This window comes from Falco peregrinus, chromosome 6 (assembly GCF_023634155.1).
Source record: "Falco peregrinus isolate bFalPer1 chromosome 6, bFalPer1.pri, whole genome shotgun sequence".
Classification (NCBI taxonomy): domain Eukaryota; kingdom Metazoa; phylum Chordata; class Aves; order Falconiformes; family Falconidae; genus Falco; species Falco peregrinus.
Window position 1 is genome coordinate 57,102,999 of NC_073726.1, and position 21,977 is coordinate 57,124,975.

Here is a 21,977-nt window from a genome sequence, read left to right on the forward strand (position 1 = left end):
CCAACAGCAGCACCTCCAGACAAAGGTGTATTTGAAGCTGCAAGGCTTACAGGAAAACAGCTGTCCATCTCTCTTTTTTTAATCGCCAAATTATGCACAAAGAACGGCAAGACAGAGCTTTCTGGAAAATGCAGGCAGATCCACAGCAAGCAGGACAGAACCAGCCACTAGACTTTGCTATCCATGGAGCGGGGATTGCCGATATAAATCCAACTATTGTCACAAACCGCTGCAGATTTGGCACTTAGTTTCCTCCACTGTGGAGATGCAGGCAGCTGCCTCTGTCTCCACACCAGGTAGAAACAGAACAACAGAACATAGCCAGCTCTGTCTGCAGGGACAATTCAGATCACCCATGCTCACTTCTTCTATAATACAGGCTGTTGAAATTTGTCCTTTCAGTTTCCCGAGATGCTAGAACATATTCCTTAAGTAAGTCAGGCAGCTTTGGGACCTAGAGACCTTGGTTACTCTGGACTGTGGCCTCCCATTCTTCTTCCCCAACCATTTCAGACCACAACAGCAGAACAGGCTGCACAGGTATGTTGCTGACGATTTCCTCAAAGATGACTGCATCTCAGGCAGCATAACCAGTACATAGGTGGATACAGAACCCACTGCAAGCACCAGTGCAGTCACATGTATCATTTCTGTTGGACTAACCCATACCCACCAGACCTGCTTTTCCCCAGCATCAGTGCCCTACAGCCTTCAGAAAACTTCCGCTGGCCCATAACCTAGCCAAAAAAAGCTGCTACACACTATGTGAGTGACTCAGATCCCTTTCCTATAAAACACCTCCCTGCAGGGTGTTCACAGGCTGCACCCAGTGCTGTTCTCTGCAGAGGCACTCCTGGATGAGAGGTTCCAGATAAAGGTGAACTATCTGTGACAGTAAGGCACAGGCCAAGGGGTGGCGAGCTCAGGCCTCCACAAGGGGAAAGAAAGCTGTCATGTGGGAACAAAAGGGTTTCACAACCATTTCCCCACCATTTTGCAGGGGAGAGAATCGCTCCTACATCTGAGAGCTTGCTAGGAGACATGAAGTTTCTCATCTCATCAGACATATTTTCTGAAAGTAATTAAAGAACAAAATACTCGCTGTTCTAATGGTAAAACCGCTTTAGTTCAACCTCAAGGCTGGGCTGGGAATTGTCCTCACTGTGTGGGCTCCACTCCTACAGAACAGAATAGCCTCTTGGGGTTAAAAAAAGGATAAGGCAGCACCACTCGTAGCCAACAGGATGGAATAAAGCAGACCAAAAGACGCTCTTTGCTTCTGACATACCTCTCCAGAAAAAGGTCTTAGCAGTTTCGGAGGGTGCAGCCAGAGGCACCTTCTCTCACAATGAGAGACATGTGGCACAAAGAGAGGCAAAGCTCACAGCCTCCTCCTGGCAAAGCTCCACTAAGATCTCTGCCCAGCCTCAAGAGCACCTGAGTTGCAAGCTCCATGCGCTCCTGAGTTTAGAGCAGTCCTATGGGCCATGAGTCATTTCTTAGTCCTTCAAACTGCCGTATCGTCCCTTGGCCACTAAAGGGCAGCAGGACACCTTTGGTCCCCATTCTGTGTGGCTATGGTCCCCAAAGTCTCCGATTTCACTAGCAAGGTGTGGCAGGCAGTACCATTCTCTGGACATTGCTCTGCCGGCTCTGGAGGCTTCACCCCACCACTGAACAGAGCAGGTAACAATGCTGCAAAACAAGGCACAAAGTTCATCACTAGCACTGCAGCCAGGAAAGCTCTCAGCTGTCCTCCTCCCCAATGGCCAGCCTGGTCTGCATGAGACCTGTCAGGCACAGCAGTGGGAAGAAAACAGAGAAAATGCTGGAAAAGTTGGGAGCAAAATCGGGCTGCAAGCTCTAGATGCACCTTACTTACCATGCTGTTGGCTGGTTTGCTGGCATGTGCCTCCATCTGCTGCCAGTACTTCTTCGATTCCTGCACGATATCTTCATGGGTCATTCCTGGGAACAAAAGGAGACAGGACTGAGCTACCGTGCTTTGGCCAAGAGAAGAGAGTTAGAAAAACTGCAACTCCCTCTTCAGTGTCCAAGTATTCTAGGACTGGACACAGCACTGACCTGTATTTTGAGGACAAAAAAACTATAAAGCTAGAGAAAGCCACAGCAAAAAGTTAACATGCTGCAATGGACCTGGCAAAGAAAGGGCTGAAGCAGCTCCCATCTTCTCCATTCTGCACTGTGACCCTCAGGGTACAGGTCCAATGGGAGAAACATATACAGCTCTTGTCAAAAGACTGAATTTCAAACAAAATTTGTTTCAAGTGACTGCCTACTTCCAGTCCCAGAAATCTGAACTAACTCAACAATATGGTGTAGAAATATAGTGGTTGTGAAAAAAAAACACCTCCCAAATATGAAAGGATGTCTTCCAATACACCAGCTCTCCAAAGCATGATCTGTCCCAAAGAGATGATCTGTGAACCAAAAGGCCCATGTGCTGGTTACTTATAATATTTTGGCCTCTTTTGCAACATCATTAGTGAGGACAAAGACTCTGTGATTTCCACTGATGGAAGAAGACAGCAAGATATGTCTGTGAAAAGGCACAGTGAACAAGAAAACAGTCCTGCCTGTCCACATTTTCAGATCTTGGGAACCTTTACTCCACTAATACAATCCTTTATCCCCACGAACAAAGCCACAAGCTCTGTAAAAGCTCAGATGGCTGTGAAATGCAACAGCCCACCAGTTTCAAATGCAAGCTGCTAGGAATGATGCCTCTTTCCTATTCTTGCCAAGCAAATGGTGCCCACATCAAACTCTCTGCTCCAAAGCTAAAGCATTCCCAAAGAATGGAGACGACTACCTTTCATCTCTGTTTCCATAATGAGGGCTACACTTAAGAGAGGTAATAAACTACCACTCCAGGAAGGCAAACTCATGCAGAAAGCAGGCTTATATATACAGCCCTGCAGAAAAAAACCAAAAAGGTGATGGCTCTCCCATTGTTGGAGAAGATGGGAATAAGCACAGGCTTAAAGATCACCTCTGCAGCTAAACTAATGGGTTGTTTCATCTCCCTACCTTCCCCTCTGGAAATCACTTCTTCAAGTAAAGAAGGCAAGAAGCAAAAATCTAATGATGTCTTCTACAGGCTGAAAAGGGAGGAATAGAGAGAGGGAAGGAGGGAGCAAAGAAACTTTTTCTAAAAAAATCACCAACAAAAATAAATCAACCATGGGGTGGGGAAAAGAGCAAGATGCTTGAATATTAGAGTGCTCAGAGTACTATGGGCAAGACCACAAGCATGCAGGGTAGCAATGATGGCCTATGGCTCACAGGCAACATGCTGTCTTAGAATCTCTGGTGGTGTAATTTTTTAATTTCCTGCAGCCACAAGTGAGGCCAAATGGGAAGAACAGAAGATGGTTGGCACAGCGTGCTACTTGTTCATCACTGTCTTTCATGAGCCAAGCCAAGGCCAAGGACTGCACTGAACAACAGTGACAAGAGCTTGAACAACAGATTAAAGAAGTTGCCCCCAATTATATCAAAAAATGGTGAGAAACATCCATAATCATCCATGTTTCTTCTCTAAAGTACTCCCATTACTGGGCTAGATCCTGCACTAAACAAGACCTGTGGTGAAAAAAGATGTAGGTAGCATTGTGGGTGTACCATCATCCACTCAGTTAACAGGAGAACAGCAAGAAAAACCCTCCAACATGTCAGAGAGAGAGAGAGAGAGAGAAGCTGAAAGTGCCAGATGTGGCAGTGTCATTACGTGAGTGATGCGAATATTAATTTCTGCAAATAGCCTCTTCAGAGGCATGTCAAAAAAGCCTTTTTGGGAGACACCAAGTATCTTGCCATTTCCCATTTTTGGTGAATTTGTTTTGAGAAACTGGAGATGCACAGCCTTCCTTTATATAACTGCTTTGTCACCTGCACATGCTGCCATTCTTACTGCACCAGACACTCACTCAGACATCCAATTGCTACTTAGGGTGTTGCACAGGATTTAAATACCAGAACACCTCTGGGGGTTCAGCCCTTCCTAATAATCATTTCAACTTATGCAGCTGGTCCCAAGGGAAAGGCTTCTTGGTCTGCAAATTGCAATAGCACATCTAAAGGGACAAGGGACAAGTCATCTCACAGAACACCTTGGTCCTCTTTTCTGAGTCCCTGAGGAGTCAGACTAAGTACATGCACAAGTGACTGACAACTTCTCAGTTCTGCCAGATCACCCTCTTCCCCTCTCAACTAGCCCTGGGTACACTGGTGAAACATCACAAGTCCTGCACCAAGTCACACTCACCTGAATATTGCTGCAGCAGCCAGACCTTGAGCTCGATGAAACTATGAGCAAAGTGGCAGCTGTCCTCACGCAGGCAGCCATAACGCACCTCATGTCGGCACACATCAAACTGGAAGTGCTCCTGGAACTGGCGGATCTTGGAGTATTTCAGGGAGGTGGAACGTACAATGTGGACCAGACACCTGCAGCCAGGCCAGAGAAATATGAAGCACCAGAGGATCAAATCTTCACCCCCTCCCCCTTACATGTGACTTTCAGACGTTTGATTGGGCAGGTAAAGGACACAGAAAATCAACTCTGGGAGAGGCAGACTCCCCCTGGGAAAACCAGACCCCTGCCCTCCCACCCTATCAACCCTAGGTAGGTATTTTCAATCTCCTCAGCCCATGGGTGATGCTCTGCTTAAGTTCAGAGATCAGACACATTTCAAAATACGCAGCAAAGATACCAGCTCCTCTGGCTCAGCAAGTTCCTAAGTCCCAGGTTGCCAGTAACCAGAAGGGGTTGTATTACTGTGTACTTGACATGTTTCTTATACTTGTTTTCCCAAACATTCATTACCAGCCAGTCAGAAGCAGGATCCTGAGCTAGAGAATCTTTGGTTTGACCTTTATGTAAAGGCCAAACTGAAAGGCAAATTAAGTCAATGGAAAAATTAGGCTGACTCCAAAGGGCTTTGCTGATGCCTGAAATCCCTCAGCCCCAGGAGCAAACATGCAGGGTGAAGCACACAGTACTATTTGTCATGCATTGAGCTGCCCTATGATTAGAACCCATGGGGAAGAAAGAAAGAGACCGGGGCCCTGGAGTTAAACTGGGTGGACTTATGAGAGACTGCTCCCATTAGCACAAAAAAAAATTCACTCACTTGTTGTCATGGAAACTGTGTTTGGCAGAAAGGTTGGAGCAGACAGATGGTGTGTCCTTGGTCCCTTTGCTGATAATCCGGGGTTTGCTGTCAAAGCAAATCTGAGAAGAGAAGAATTAGCACACTGGGAAAATCTTAGAGAGCAGTGAACCAGAGCCACTTCACTTGGAATGAGAAGAAGAACCAGAGCCAGCCTATTCTAATGTTCAAAGTTAGAAGAAGCCTGGTGAAAACTCTGCGGTAGGGCTTTAAAATAAAGCAAGTGCATTTTTTTAAAAGCTTCCGGACAACATTTTTTGGCTTATTCTCAACAGTATTTTCCATTGTGGTTGGAAAAAGACTGGTCAGAGCCACATATTCTTTCCCAGTTAGTCAACTGAGCAAGAACAAGGGGGAAATGATGGGGAGAAATAAAAGAACAGCCAGTTCACAGCAAAGAACATGTCTCTTTACATGTACTGCCAGTGCGGGGAACTCTGCTGCACAGCATTAAAATGATATGAGCCAATCCTTCACCCCCAACTCTGGCTCAGCACAGACATCAAGTGGGAATTCACTGCATTATGGGGTTCTGATTTCTAAAGTAGCTGGGGCTAAATTACAATTCAAAGCAACATGTCAAGACAGAGGAAGAGACAGGTGATCCCATGAGGCTGTGTACACCTGGTTCAGCTGCAAGGCTAAGGAGGAAAACTACCTCTCCTTTCTCCTACACAGTTGCATCCACTGCTCACTGCCCTTCTGGGAGCAGGGCACTGGCTGGGACATACAGAATCATAGAATTGTTTAGGTTGGAAAAGACCTTTAAGATCATCGAGTCCAGCTGTTAACCCAGGACTGCCAAGTCCACCACCAAACCATGTCCCTAAGCACCACGTCTACACATCTTCTAAATACCTACAGGGATGGTGACTCCACCTCTTCCCTGGGCAGCCTGTTCCAATGCCTGACAACCCTTTCAATGAAGAAAATTTTCCTAATACCCAATCTAAACCTCCCTTGGTGCAACTTCAGGCCATTTCCTCTTGTCCTACCACTTGTAACCTGGGAGCAAAGACTGACACCTTGTAGAGAGCAATAAGGCCTCCCTTGAGCCTCCTTTTCTCCAGTCTAAACAACCCCAGTTCCCTCAGCTGTTCCTCACAAGGCTTGTTCTCTAGACACTTCACCAGCTTTGTGGCCCTTCTCTGGTCATGCTCCAGCACCAATATGTCCCTCTTGAATTGAGGGGCCCAAAACTGAACACAGGATTCAAGGTGTGGTCTCACCAGTGTACAAGGGGGACAATCACTTCCCTTGTCCTGCTGGCCACACTACTTTGGATACAAGCCAGGATGCTACTGGCCTTCTTGGCCACCGGGGCACAATGCCAGCTCACATTCGGCTAGCTGTCAGCCAGCACCCCCAGGTCCTTTCCTAACACTCTTCCCCAAGCCTGTAGCACTGCGTGGGGTTGTTGTGACCCAAGTGCAGGACCCAGCATTTGGCTCTGTTGAACCTTGTACAATTGGCCCATGGATTCAGCCTGTTCGGATTCCTCTGTAGAGCCTTCCTTGCCTCAAGCAGATCAACCCTCACCCCCAACTTGGTGTCATCTGCAAACTTACTGAGGGTGCACTTGATCTCCTCACCCAGATAACTGATAAAGACATTAAACAGAACTTGCCCCGATTCTGAGCCCTGGGGAGCACCACTTGCGACCGGCTGCCAACTGCATTTAACTCCATTCACCTCCACCCTTCATGCCCAGGTGTCCAGCCCGTGTTTTACCCAGCAAAGCACAGGCCCATCCAAGCCATGACCAGCCAGTTTCTCCAGGAGAATACTGCGAGAAACCGCGTCAAAGGCTTTACTAAGGCCTACGCAGACAACACCCACAGCCTTTCCCTCACCCACTAAGTGGGTCACTTTGTCACAGAAGGAGATTATGCTAGTCAGGCAGGACCTGTCTTTCATAAACCCATGCTGGCTGGGCCCAATTGCCTGGTTGTTCCATACATGCCGCGTGGTGGCACTCAAGATGACCTGCTCCATAACTTTCCATGGCACTGAGGCCAGGCTGACAGGCCTGTAGTTCCCTGGATCCTCCTTCCAGCCCTTTATGTAGATGGGAGTCTCATTTGCTAACTTCCATTCGACTGGGACCTCCCTGGTTAGCCAGGACTGCTGATAAATGATGGAAAGCGGCTTGGTGAGCGCTTCCACCAGCTCCCTCAGTACCCTCAGGGAGATCCCATCCAGCCCCATAGACCTGTGTGTGCCTAAGTGGTGTAGCAGGTTGCTGACCATTTCCCCTTGGATTATGGGGGCTTCATTCTGCTCACCATCCATCTTCCAGCTCAGAGGGCCGAGTACCCAGAGAACAACTGGTCTTACTATTGAAGACTGAGGCAAAGAAGGCATTACATACCTCAGCTTTTTCCTCATCCTTTGTCACCGTTTGCTCCTGCATCCAATAAAGGCTGGAGATTCTCCTTAGCCCTCCTTCTGTTGCTAACATTTAGAGAAACATTTTTAATTGCCTTTTACAGCAGTAGCCAGATTAAGTTCTAGTTGGGTTTTGGCCCTTCTGATTTTCTCCCTGCATAACCTCGCAACACTTCTGTAGCCCCCCTGAGTTGCCTGCCCCTTCTTCCAATGGTCATAAACTCTCCTTTTTTTCCTGAGTTCCAGCAGAAGCTCTCTGTTCAGCCAGGCTGGTCTTCCCCACCAGCTTGTCTTCTGGCACATGGGGATGGCCTGCTCCTGCGCCTTTAAGATTTCCTTCCTGAAAAACGTCCAGCCTTCCTGGACTCCTTTGCCCTTCAGGATTGCCTCCCAAGGGATTCTGTCAATCAGGCTTTTAAACGGGCCAGAGTCTGCCCTCTGGAATTCTAAGGCAGCAGTACTGCTGACCCCCACCCACACTTCTCCAAGCACTGAAAACTCACTCTGCCCAAGACGGCCTCCAGCCATCACATCACCCACAAGTCCTTCTCTGTTCACAAACAACAGGTCCAGCGGGGCGCCTTCCCTAACAGGCTCTCTCACCAGCTGTGTCAGGCAGTTATCTTCCACACACTCCAGGAACCTCCTAGACTGTTACCTCTCCACTGTATTTCCAGCAGACACCTGGTAAGTTAAAGTTCCCCATGAGAACAAGGGCTTGCAATTGTGATACTTATCCCAGCTGCTAATAGAACATTTTGTCTGGTTCTGCATCCTGGTTGGGTGGTCTGTAACAGACTCCCACCACGATACCTACTTTCTTGGTCTTCCTGCTGACTCTTACCCATAAACGCTCAACCATATCATCACCATCATCAAGGTCTAGATAGTCAAAACACTCCCTAACATAGAGGGCTACCCCACTGCTTCTCCTTCCTTGCCTATCCTTCCTGAATAGTTGATAGCCATCCATTGCAGCACTCTAGTTGTGTGAGTCATCCTACCATGTTTCCATGATGGCAACTATCAACATGTCAGTGGTCCAGACACATACTGAGGAGATGATGAAGGGTGCCTGCTCCCTCCCACCAGCTCTGTACCTCACAAAGGAAGGTGAAGATGCCCTGATGTTCCTTGAGGAGCTTGGCAATGGTGAGGCTGCTCTGCTTGATCCCACCTAGCGGGTCAAAGAGGAGGTCACGATTGAGGGTCCCCTTCCTCTCCTCCGTCCACACGTCGATCTCTTCCTGGTGGTACGCGAAGGTGCAGTTATCCCCGTACTTACAGTCCTGCTTGTTAAGCATATCTACAAAGCAACAAACAGCACACACCACCACACAGGGAGGGCGGCCCAGTCAGAATCTAAACTCTCTCTCATCTCCTCCCACTGCCCACACCTCACAAGGAGCTGAAAGCAAGAAAACACAGAGTTAAAAAAAAGAAAAGACATCTCCCCCCAGGTTTGTCTATACCAAGGCATTCAGAAAAGTTTATGCAAACTACTAAATGGTGACAATCTCAACAATCTAAAGTAATGCAACCTATTGTGGAGACTGTCTCAAAATGGAGTCTACTTTATCTCAGCACCTGGCCAGAGACAGACAATGATTTAACCAACCCCTTTTACAGCCAATTCAGATTAAGTTCTCCTAGCAGCCCAGCGCTAAGGAGCCCTGTTATCTTGGCTCTTGCAATCTCCCCACCTCATTAGGTACTTTGTAATGACGTTGCCTCAGGGACCAGTCTGGTCACATTGCCTGCACTTTTAGAGGGATGAGCTGGAGAGGCAGGCAGAGAGAGCTTTTCCCTAGGCAGAACCACAACCCTGCCATGGAGCTGCTTGGGTGGAGTGGGACTTATGCACGCACGCGCATGTACAGGAGGCAGCGTTCTCAGCAAAGCCCATGTCAACAGGGCAGCTCTGAGCGCTTGGCTGTGCGCGGTACCTCACTATGCCTTTGCAGTTCTTCTAGTCCACTACTTAAAAGCGGTCTGCTCTCCACAACAGGAGAGCTCATTGCCTTTCATTGTACTGAGCCTCCCAGTCCATAGGCTACTGATGGGACAGGAAGACCCAAAAGACAGCAGGCAATACCAACTGGAAGTCCCCTCCCAAACTCCCCTGGCACAAACTGAACAGACCCTTCCCAACCATCAACAGCCCTATCCCCTCCAGATCACCTTTGCACAGGTAATAGGATCCTACAAAGTTGGTTTTCGTTGGGCGAGGACGGATCCTTTTCCAGCTCTTGTCTTCTGAGTTCTTCAGCCTGCCCAGCAGGATGTCCCGCTTGCACTTGTGCTCCAAGCCCTCCCGATAGGTGTAATCACCAGCTTTGGGCCCTGCAGGAGAGAATAACCCCATCAAGCCAGGGAAAAGCAAACCCTAGCCTGGGCCAGTGCTCTGGGTGGCAGAGCAAATGCATCACCTGTTTTGGGGTAGCAGACATGACAGGCTTGTTTGAAGACATGAGTAGATGCCAGGGGGTTCTTCACCAGCAGGGCTGTGTTGGGCATAACTGGTTCCGGCTGGGACAGCAGGTGCTCGGTGACCTTGGGCACAGCTGGGTGACTCACTCCACCAAGACTGACCTGAGCAAAAGCACACATACCCCTCTTTGCAGCTCTGCCACCACATGGGTAAGAAACCACTCTAACCCCCTGCCCCATTCCAGTCTCTCAAAAACCTTCCTCATTTTCTGTCTCATCAAAATGTTCACATCTGACATGACATTTCCAAAAGAGCTGCATGCAATTTTTTCCAAGAAACCGTATGGTATGTTTATTTCAAAGACAGTCTTCTTTCTTCCTTGGTGAGGGACCTCAGTTTTCTATCACGAGCTACAGAACAAAATGCCCCCCTCACTCCTTCCCATTTCTTTCACCACAACCAACTCTGCATTGGAAGACTCTCAAATCAAGTCTATCTATCCCAACGTGGGAAAAAACCAAAACGCTTATCAGTGAGTCTTTAGGAAGCAGATCTGAGGACAGAGAGTTTGCTTCACATTGATGTTAACAGGGCTAGCAGATAGCAGGAACTTAAGAATAATTCTTGTTCCAAATTTGCTAACCATAGATAACCCTGCCCCTGTTCTCCAGGACTGGAGACATGGGAGAGTGGCAGAACAGTGTATCTGGAAAAGCCTCCTGACAGGGGCAGAGAGGAGCAAAGAACCTCAGTAGTCTGAGGACAATGCCGGTTTGCTCTGCCCCACCCTTCAGTGTTATGCAGCTGCCAGATGTAATGGGACACTGGCCTCCATGATCTCCTGTTGACCCTACAACCTAGGTCACACGCCATGTTTACCTTAGCAATATGCAGAGCTGCAAATAAAAATGAAGATGGAACAAATATCTTCCTATTGACTCTGGGGAAATCTTTACCTGCCTTGCCACAATGTGGGAGGCAACTCACTGGGACAGGTTAAGAAGAGGGGCCCAAATTACCTATATCACCCAAGTCACTACTACCTTGGCTCCAGAGCACCTTGGGACATCAGCACGGGGGAGCGTCTCACTCACCACGGGGGATGGTTTTTGGCTGCCAGGTAGGTGTCGCAGTTCCTGAGGGCTAGTTTCTTCTGGGCAAAAGAAGGGGAAAAGAGCCCCACAAAACAAAACCAATAATTTCACTTTCAGAGCAGTTCTGCTCACAAAAAGAAAAACAAATGCTTACTAAATCCATTTGCTTTATTTATTTCATAACATTTTAATACTTTTTCCCTAAACCACCTGCCTAAGTCTTGGAAAAACTCCAGGAAAGGCCTTCTTGTCGCCCAAACCCTACTCTGTGCTACTGAGTGCTGGCATTTCCAAGGCGGCAACTCCAAAGTAGCCCAATGCTGAGGTGAATCTGAGTGCTGAAGTGCTGACCTGCCAATTTCTGCTCTTCTCAAAATATTTTTGCTGCCAACATACTGCAATACTGGGAACAAGTTAGCCAAGAAGAAGCCTGCCTTCCCTCCTGGGACAGGAGGGACTTACTCTTTGCCCACCATCCTCCACAGCTTTGCTCCTTGTGACATGAGAGTGCAGTGCCCCATGCAACAGGACACTCACTGCCCTGAATCCAGAGATGGGACAGACCTACCTTGGCCTCTACCATTCTGCCCAGTGCAACGAGGTCCTATATTACCTAAAACGATTACCAGGATTTTTCTCATTTGGCCCAAAGTGCCATAGAGATATTGGGGAGGATAAAGGAATCATGTTATGGTCTAGCAAACTGTGCCAATGGAGGCCTCCTGGACACCAAGCCAGGTTAAGATATCATTGCTCATCATTACACATCTTTGTGTTTCTCTCCTCTTGAGATTTCACACCATGCACATACTGATTTTCTGGGATCACACACCTACAGCCTTTCTCATTACTCGAGGTAGACATATTCAGCTGCTCTGTCCAAGACAATTCCCTGCCCTCTCCTACATTTATACTCCTGTTCTGTAGCACTGACAGACAAGAGCTATATGACAGATGTCCTTGGCACTGAAGGAAATAATTATGGCATGTGTTCACAGCTAAAGCAGCACAAAACCCCATCAGCCCCACACCTACCAATAGCAAAGGAATCCAATGCATCCAGCGACCCTCTGCTTGTCCCAAAGGAGTCCAGGGTATCGAGCCGTGAGTCTGTGTAGGGGAGCAGATCCAGGGAATCCAGTGAATCTAAGGTGGAGCTGGCACTTCCTCCTGGCGGGGCCTCGAAGGCATCCAGGACAGAGGAGGAGGAGAGCTGCTTGGTGGGATCCATCACCAGGCCAAAAGAAGCAGGTGGCAGGGGGGTGGAGACAGGGATGCTGGCTGTCACGACTGGGGGCAGCAGCGGAGTTCCCCCCGGAAACACAGGGATCAGCTGGGGCATCTCCGTTGGCAGGTTGGTAGGAATAGTGCCCTGGACCAGAGACTTTGGGGAATTGGGAAGGGAGAGGATAAACAGCACATTAGGAATGAGGAGCAGAGAATGAGTGAACACAGAGAGCAACAGACTCCCACTCAAGTGCATGCTGTATTATCTGAAGCAAAAGGGTACCTGGCAGTTCCATCCACCTGCAGAGTTCCCACAGACCTTCCAGTCTATCTACACCACACACAGTCTGGACCAAGGTCCCTGAGGAGACTACCCCAGCTCATCAGCCTGCAAGGCACAGCCCTGCGCAGGGCACTTAAACCAGCTCAGGCTGAGAAGCGGTGCAGCTGAGTGCACACAGCACCGAGGTTAGGGTAACAACCATTACTTGTGGCACCTCTCATCAGAGCTTTTTGGCTCAAGAGGCATCCTGCATGAATATGATTATATAGCTTCCAGACTCAAGTTAGCTCACATAGTATCATCAAGAATGGCAACTAAAAACCAACATAAGTATGAATACAGGTTGTCTCTGCAGCTCCCAGACCTGTTCAAAGACCTTAGGCTGAATGCAGCCTGCACATAATACAAGGAGATTAGAGCATGCCCACTGTATAAAATATACCCATCATTCCTGCTTCAGCACACTCATTTCTACCTTCAGGCCTGCTTCAACTCCATAGACACCAGAAGCCAAGGGGAAGATGATGGCAGGGGAAGGCTATCTTGGGTACCTTTTGAGGAGCAAAGCAGGCTTGGAGGTGGGCTCCTAAGATACTCACAAGCCAGTTGCAGAAATAAAGGAAAGAAGGAAGGAATGAGTTTTGCCAGAGGAAGAGCTAGGAAGAAAGAATGACAGAAAGAGGGAGAGAGGCAGCACACATATCCACACGCTCCAACGACCTATTTGGAACAAGAAGCAGGGGACCCATGCAGCACCCACTCTTACTAGAGGGTATGGTGACCCTTCAGCGAGCGAGTCCAGGAGGGAGTCCAGTTCTTCCCCAATGATGTCCCCATCTGTGAAGTCCTCCACACTCTCAGGCACTGGCAAGGACACGCAGTCTGGAGACAGAAGCAAGCTGGCAGCAGGGAGTGAGGTAGGCAAGCCCTTTGCATCTGAGTCAGAGGGCAAAGGGCCCAGCCCCTCGCTCACAGGGATGGAGGTGGCCACAGGAGCTGGGAGGCACTGCAGGTCCATAGAGCAGTCTGTGATGAGGAAGAAAGAGAGCCAGTCATCAAGGAGAGTCTCTTGCAGGGGCAAGCAGAGCACAGCCTGGTAAAAACAATATTGTACAACTCCATCAAATCACAAAAACAAGTATGCCAGTTTTCCAAGAGGAGGGATTCTGGTCTGAAGAGTTCTTGCCCTTTCATTTCTGTTCCCAGTCTCCAACGGTTCACCAATAGCTGAAATACACTCTAAGGGTCAGTGCCCAGACTGACTGTCAGGGTTTGGCAAGCACGTACAGTAACCAGGAACAACACAAAACCTGTGGCTGAGCAGTTACTGAATTCACTGTGGCCAGGACTAAAGGCCAGGGGCACATAATCCAATTTCTCTACAACCCACCACCTGGTGTTTTCTTTAATGTTCCTTACTAATGCACTTGGCAGAGATCACTGCCTTCTCTGCTCCTTGGAGCTTCAATATCCCAGCCAAAAGTTTCCTTACTCATATACACTCTCTAAAAGCTCAGGCATCTTAAATGGCAGAAGATAAAACCCACAAGGTCCTGCTGGGAAGAGAGTCAGAGATTGGGTGCTCAGACCAGATTGTGCTAACAATGTGTCCCCAAAAACCCCATCAGACTCACTCAGCGGTCTTTACTCAAGTAATTCCCTGCTCTTCAGTGCTTCCTGATGTCCAGAGGTGGGAGGTTGCTGCCCACACTCACCCTCAACACCTCAGCAGCAAACATCCCCTTGGGAACTTGTGTGAGCCACGGCTGGGGCAGGAGAGAGGCAGTGATTTTCCCTAAGGCTTCTGTGCCTCTCCAATACATTACTGAAATGGTAAGATGTTCCCATCATGCAATATAAACCTCTGTTAAGTGAGGTTAAGGTTACAAGCACATATTCTTCACAGAGGAGCATTTTATTTTCAAAAAAATTAAAGGTTAAAAAAAAAATGTTCAGATGTTAGAAATATGAAAAATGCAGCATTACATTTGCAATTCTCAAACAAAGCACCCAAACTACCTTAATTCTGCCCCTGTGCAGATGTCCTGGAATAAAAGAAAAGAAATAAGACAAAGATGCTACCTTCTTCATCCACATAGCAGCGGCTGCGCTGTAGCTATGACAGTCTAAGGATATAAGCAAGGCAAAGTTTGAAAGGGGAGACAATAGCATTTATTAGAAAGACTAATAAGAACAGAAAAGAAACTAGACAAGCTTCTGAGCAAGAAATGCTGCATCCTGTCTAGAAAAGCTCTGCTCACCCAGTCCCCACAAGAACTTAGCCATCCCTTTCTAACTGGATGTGGCTATCCTCTACACTGCATGTTCACTGACCCAGGACGGCGCTGCTGCCCTTCTCAGAGAGCTCAGCAAATCAGCAGTTCCTGCAAACCCCCAAGTCATGAACAAAACAGCAGTAGACACCACACACACACATGCTGGCCCCCTTATCTCTAACCCCACCAGGTGTACACCACCACTCCCTGCCACCTTTCCTCTGGCATTTGTTGTAAGTGGTCCACGCAGGTGGACCACAGCCAAAGTCACTGTGCAAGGCACTGGAGGCTGAGCTGTGACAAAAAGCAGGGAAAGCAAGGGGAAGCGGCAAGGGACAGACAGGTCCCTCTCCACAGCCTCATGCAGCAATTGAAGGAAAGCATGTTGTACCTTATGGAATCCAACACAGGTTTTCAGTGCTGCAGACAGACATATTCCCCACAGGCAGCGCCTCAAGGAAGGCTGTAAATGTCCTTAGTTTTGCAGCTGCCCCTCAGATCAGGTTCGGCTCCAACCCCATGCCCCCTTTGCAATGACTTCTCTCAGCTCATCTGCCCTTGGCGCAGACCGCCCCAGCTGCATTTGGGAGCCAGCCATCCAGTTTCCCTCGGTGATGGCCTCATTGCTGGTAGCTCAGCCAGATTTCCCTGAGTACAAAGGGATGGCTTGTGCCTTCCCATTTTTCAGATGTTTAAATCTGGAGTACTGTCAAGATCCCTCCAGGGGCCAACAAGAAGTTCAGGACATGCTGGAAGGGACGGGGACACGTGCAAGGGGAACCAAAAGGGTTCACAATGACAGGGCCCCAAAGAATCCAGAAGTTCAGACCTTCTCTGAATAATGAATGAGGTCCTCCAGTTCCCACTGAAATTGGGAAGTAGAGGAAAGAGGCCCTCATATACCCTACCCTGAGAGACCTAAACCCCTGAAAAGCTGAATGCATGACCAAAAGGCAGAGAACAATGTGGGACACCCCACAGCTCAGTGCATGTGAAGGGCAAGCAGAGCAGAGATCAACAGGTTCCTCGATTTGCAAGGGGCAGAGGGAAGATGTCTTCTCCCCTCTCCCTGTCCACCTAAACCCTGCCATTCCTTTAATCACTTCCTCCCCTTCCCCTCTGACCAATCTTTTCCCTTATCTCTCCTTTTCCATTCCTTCTTTCCTCAGGACACCCCATCTGCTGACCCTACTCGCCAGCCACACCCCCACATCCCAGGTACTCTCATCCAGAAGGCTCACGCACCTCCTGCACTCACCTAATGTTTGCTCCATCTTAAAAAAATAAACCAGCCTTCTAGTAGATCACAGACACACCTGCCTCCTCCTGATTTCTCCCGCTGCCATGACACTAAACCCCTGTATTATTACTACAAGCTCAGTGAAGGTCTTGTCCATCTGCTCCGCTGAACCAAGTCCCTTAACACCATGCCCCCCACGTGGTAGCTTCTCTGGCCATACACCTGCCTGTCCCAGACTGGCAAGTACAGTGCTTTTAAAAGCCCTGTTTCTAGCTCCACTTCCCAAAAGAGCAGTGGTTCCCTAGTGCATTAGCTGGCCAAAGGCCGTACTGAGCCAAATATGAGCCATGATCTGGGCAGGGCTGAGTTAATCAGATGACTTCAAGCAAGGCATGAGGGAAAGAGCTTCAGGAGTTTGCATCTTAAAAACAAACCGAAACAACAAAACAAAACACCTTGCTAAAAAAGGTGCTTGCTTTGAATATGAAACTCTCAAGGTACCCAGTACCCACAGCCCTCCTGGTGGCACACCGCTCTCAGGGCAAAGGGATAATATGTAATTTCAGTGCTTTTGAAAAGATTTCCTAGTGATAAAGGTTCTTTCTTCCTGAACTGCAGCAAAGATGGCATGCTGCTCTTACATCAAATCCTGATTAGATAAAGAGTTTACTGGATGCCGTCACTCTTTACTCTGCAGTAGGAGTTCAGTTCATTTTAGTGGCAAGATAATGTGAAAAAAACTTTCCTTAATTCACAGAGCTGGGACTCATGATGGCACATAGCAGTCAGTTACTGAACCGACATTCAACAGAGAACTAACATGCTTTCCAAAGCACCCTAATAATGAAATTAGTTTCTTTCTATAAAAAGAGCAACTGTTACTTGCAGTAGTAAGACTTCACACTTACCTTCACACACAGAGCTACCTTTCAAAGGAACAAAGACTGATGTGCTCAGAGGCATGAGTTCAATGCTCCAACACACAACAAAGGGCAAAGCACATAGCAAGCCTTTCTACAGGGGCAGAGTTAAGGTCACTTGTTTCCTGGCATGAGAAAAGCAACCCTGTAGTTCTTCTGCTCCTCCTGGGTGCCTAATCCTGAACACAGCTCTCTCTGGATCCCGCCCAACCCTCTTTGTTTTCATTTCCTCCACCTCAACGTCTTGGAGGACCATACACGCTCAGAGCACAGCCACCTACAATCTTAACTTCACTTTATCTGGACTGTTTTGGCTGGGAGCACAGTTTCAGAAGCTTTGCCAAGCTCAAGAAGAAAGCAGACCCTTTTAATTCCCAGACTTGTCCCTCACTAGGCCTGGACAAAAAGCTCTTCTGCAGGAAAAACACTTCTGCTTCCCACCACCCTTTTCCTCCTCCTAGTTACCAAAGCCAGGAATGCACAGAAGAGACATGAAGGTGATGAACCTCTCAGGCCTGTTAGCCTGGTCAGATACCTTACCGAAGCCATAAAAACCAGAGATGTCTTTACCTGTTTCAATGTCATCTATTGAACCCAATCCATTGGAAGTGGTCTACAAAGAGGGTGTACAAAAGGGGAGAGAAAAGTATCACCAGAAATTCATCTTTAAAAATATATTCACGCTTCACAGATAAGACTCTTTAATACTCAGAAATATATCTGGCCCTTTGTTTTCCTTCACGGCCTCTTTCAGTGCAAGAGCAGTAAACCCAACGAACTTTAAGAGGCCATTAATCCAAAGACCCCATTCATTTTTATCTCCAGCAGTGGACAAACCTTGTTGTTGCAAAGGAACATCAGTCCTGCACAATACCCAACCATGTGAGCAATTCTGTTTTTTCATGTGTGTATGAGAACACTGTGCCCCAAGTCCCAGGACACATCAATTGGTCACCCCCATGCAGTGTGAGATCTAATTAGCCTGATCTTATACAACATTCCTTTCTTAGTTCACATATTTAGCAATCTAACAACCACAAACTTTTACAGCAACCTCGAAACAGGAAAGGGTTTCAGCCAAGACAACTGCTGACTTGGAGCTCCAGGCAAGGAATAAAATGAGCCCACGTTTTACAGAAACATAAACAGAGGTAAGTATATGTGTCTTCAGTGCAAGCTTAAAAAGGCACAAATAAAGCATTACTCTTGAGATACTGCACCTACTGAAATAGGTTTTGCAACTTCTAGTTTTTGCACTATTTTCATTTCTTGCAAAGGACAAGATTTTCAAATGAAAAAGTACAACTATTAAAGAAAGCTGACCGGCTTTCCTAGAAAGATGCTAAGGCAAGTCACTGAACAGTGGGAGATAAACTAATTCTTTAGTATCCCATCTTGTACAAAATGACAATTTTTACAGTTTTATAGTTTGTTTGCTTTAAGGAATAGCATGAAGTACCAAACAGCCTGTAAAAACAGCAAGTGTTTGGGGTCTTTTTTGCCTAGTGGTGGAATAAGGAAATCAGCAATTTCCTATATTTTATCTTAGCATTTGTATAGTGCCTTGTTCAAGCTGGATCTCCCAGGTGACAGGACAATACAAAGAATACATAAACTGTGTATGTACCTTGCTCAGTACTTCACTTGATTTAATTTTGTATTTCTTCAGCAGTTGCACTTTCTGACTTTTACTTTGCATTGCCCTAACTATGTAAAAACTTGAAAACTAAAGCTTAATTAAAATGTGAGAGAAAGCAAATATTCACAATAACTAAGAAAAATAACCATTTTCAGTGATCTAATTACTGACATAAAAAATGTTGTCACTAGAAAAATTTTCAAAAGAAACGAATTTCCTTGGTAAGATTCCTTAAAAGCAGAAAACACTAATGCATACATTTAAATCCTACAAGACAGTTATAAATCTGCATGTAAATAAAACTGTGAAGATTTTTAGTAGCTCAATCCATGAACAGTAACAACCACAGGATACAAACTCTACCTGGTTTGATGAATTGATTGATGTGCCATTACTGAGTAGCGAGAATGTTTCCAATTCCTGCTGCAAGGAAGAGAGAGGTCTTAGAACCCAGACAGCCCATGAGTGCTCATAAACTAGGTAAAGCTGGGTTACAATACAGGCACTGCCTGTAAATAAAAGCCACCCTGAAAGGCATACCACTGTGACACAAGGGTACAGTTTCTGGAAAACTGAAAGGGCCATATATTTGTTCTGGACACCTCAGTGCAAAACACTCAATACCCAGCACACAATCAGGAAGCAAAAAACCTGCAGGAACAGAAGGTTTTGTCTTTTCATTAAGAAATTACTACTTTGGGAAGGCATTACAGCACTGGAATGAAAGCTGGAAGTCAACCAAGAGATAGCAAGGTGTTACCAAAATACTAATCACTAAATTTTAAAGAGTAAAAACATTTTTGAGTTTTTAATTTTCATTTTTTCTAACATACAGGTGGAGTAAGCCCATCACAGCTGAGTAACGTGACAGCAGCAAAAAGGTGGCATGGCTACAAAAAACATTCCTGTGTAAAACTTCCCTTTCTTTGACATAAAATAATTCTGTTGGGAGTGTTGATAGTTGCTACAATGTCAAAGGTTTACTTGGGGTAGGCGAATCACATGTGAGGTCGGTCAGGGAGAGAAAAAAGATGCTACAGCCAAATTTACCCCAAAAGCTCTCTGCAAACTGGATGCCCACCAATCACTTCACCACATACAGCAGGGGTGCCTCTCTGGAGGTGGAACATGCCGGCTGTTTAACACACCGCTGCACACGGGGCCGAGGATGCAAATGCAAACCTAAGCATCGCCTAGTAGCTGCTGTTCCCTGCTCCTGGTAACACATCCTGGGATTTCACATGACCAAGGCGGCCCTACCCCAGAGTGCTAGCAGTGGCCCAACGCCCTCTAGCTCCGTCCCAGGGTATACATTGAAACACCATCGGTACCTCAGCTACGGCAGCACTGTCTGTAGAGCCAAGTTACGGATCCAGCCACTGGTGTTAATTAACTGGACCCACAACTCACTTTTTGCTGCCTTCTTTCCTAGCATCTGACCAGATGTGTACCTGTTGTTCTGCCAAAACGCAACCCTTTCCCACACCACAAAGATGAGGTACACCTTGATATGGGGCAGGAACCCTTCATGACCCATCGCACTACACCACCAGCCATGCCTCCAACGCAGCAGAGGCTCCTACCCTTCTCATTCCATAACAGGGAACGGATTGTGATGCAAAAACTCCTTTGGGATCAAGCCACATGTCCCCCTCCTCCAAAAAACACAGGCTCCCAGTGCATCAGAGGCCTCTCCTGCAGCACCGGCCTGGCTCTGCCTGGCTTAGCTGGGAACTCAGGAAACACCCTGGCAGTAGGCACAGAGCAGCAATGGGGTTACAAACGGATCAAGGCAAAGTGAATCAAAGGGTCAGGACAAGGAGGGTAGCCGGCAGCCTGCTAGAGAGATTGCAGGGTAGTGTACATGTGTCTGTAACTAAAGAGCAGCACCTATCATTTTCGCAAAAGGAAACCTGGAAGAGCCAAAGGACAGCCTATAAGAAAAAAGAAGTCATACCTGAGGTCTTTTGTATGCTTTTCGAACCCTCAGTCCCAGCTTCTGGGCAAGCTCCTGTCCCAGTTGCGTCACGCTTTCATCCTAGGGACAAAACCATTGGCAGGACACTTTCAGTTTTGCCTTTGTGGCATATACAATCAAATAAAACAGGAACGCAGTTATCCACACTGGGCTGGGCCAAGAAGCCTCACTTGTAGACAGCTGCAGGTGGACAATTGCCAGAGCAGCCCTAGGAGAAAGAGTCCATGCAGACCTGAGGGCTCTTGCCATTCAGCCCTGCTGAGATACTGAGGTTGCACTAGGTGCTTTCCCCTATGCTCTTTAGATGCTGCAGAAAATCAGAATCAAATGTCTGCTTCCAAGAAAGCACCCACTCTCCGAAAGCAGGGTTCACTTTCCTGCTGGCAAGATAGCTGGAGGGGCTGCCAAGGCTGGCTGCTGGGGGCTGATACAGCTTCCATGAGGTCCCCACGTCTGGGAAGGAGTCTGTATGCTTTCCCTCTCTGCCAGCCTCAGAGTTAATAACCAGTTTTGATATGTAGAGTATTCACTATCCTGTTTTGCTTGTTTGTTTGTTTGTTTTTGAAGCTGAAACCAAGTCTTGGTTTCCAACTGAAGAGCCACAAGCCATTTTCATCATCTCTGGCTGATGAAGCAGATCCTTCTGCTTTCCCTGCTGCATGCTATTTACCATCCTTCCCACTCACTGCCCATGCCCACTCACACAACACTGTGGGCTTTAGACAAAGTTCTGGGCCACACTCCATAGCCCTGCTCCATCCTCTCCAATTCTGCTTGAACTAACAACCTGCCACAAGCTTCTTCGCTTATTTATCACCAGCAACTCCTTCCATCTGCTTTCCTCTCTCTCCCTGTTTGCAGAAGTATTGGAGTACTTTAACAGTTTCTTCAAAGAAGAAAAAAAATATCTGCTTTACTTATTGTGATATCCCTCCTTAATGTCCCAACATCTCCTCCTTCATCTCCAACCCTGAAGCCTGCTCCCTTCTCTCTACTTGCCATGCTGGTCTTTCCAACCTCCTCCTCCCTGTAGCTTCATCCTTTCATTTTCAGCCCCTCACTAGCCTCTAGTTCTTCCAGCCCACAACATCAGTAACTTTTCCCTTTGATTTAGAGTGCCACTTCTTGACTGTACTTTCTCCCCACATACTCAACATTGGTCTTATCACCATCTTCTCTGAACTCAGTGAAGAGAAAATCTGTCTTGTCCATTTCCTTTTCTCTCCCCATCTGACACACCTTTAGGATATACCTTCTTTTCCTGAAACTGTTCCTGCACCCTCCAGAGACCTCCTCTTGGTCAAAT

The 21,977-nt window shown here is 47.4% G+C and overlaps 1 protein-coding gene across 13 annotated transcripts in view; it reads right to left on the reverse strand.

The window, feature by feature from the left end:
* The window catches only part of ZC3H7B (zinc finger CCCH-type containing 7B), a 52,574-nt gene that overhangs the window by 14,809 nt on the left and 15,788 nt on the right, over window positions 1-21,977 (reverse strand). For 2 of the 13 annotated variants that reach the window (XM_055807613.1, XM_055807611.1), the window contains exons 6-17: window positions 20,651-20,731; window positions 19,057-19,116; window positions 17,625-17,667; window positions 13,379-13,644; window positions 12,144-12,492; window positions 11,055-11,167; window positions 10,013-10,175; window positions 9,765-9,926; window positions 8,684-8,889; window positions 5,157-5,257; window positions 4,289-4,470; window positions 1,883-1,968 (exon numbers count right to left, since the gene is read on the reverse strand). In XM_055807613.1, coding sequence (XP_055663588.1) covers window positions 1,883-1,968; window positions 4,289-4,470; window positions 5,157-5,257; window positions 8,684-8,889; window positions 9,765-9,926; window positions 10,013-10,175; window positions 11,055-11,167; window positions 12,144-12,492; window positions 13,379-13,644; window positions 17,625-17,667; window positions 19,057-19,116; window positions 20,651-20,731 — 1,812 coding nt within the window. The remainder of the gene's footprint in view (window positions 1-1,882; window positions 1,969-4,288; window positions 4,471-5,156; window positions 5,258-8,683; window positions 8,890-9,764; window positions 9,927-10,012; window positions 10,176-11,054; window positions 11,168-12,143; window positions 12,493-13,378; window positions 13,645-17,624; window positions 17,668-19,056; window positions 19,117-20,650; window positions 20,732-21,977) is intronic. The other 11 variants (XM_055807616.1, XM_055807614.1, XM_055807620.1 and 8 more) reach the window with 11 other exon arrangements.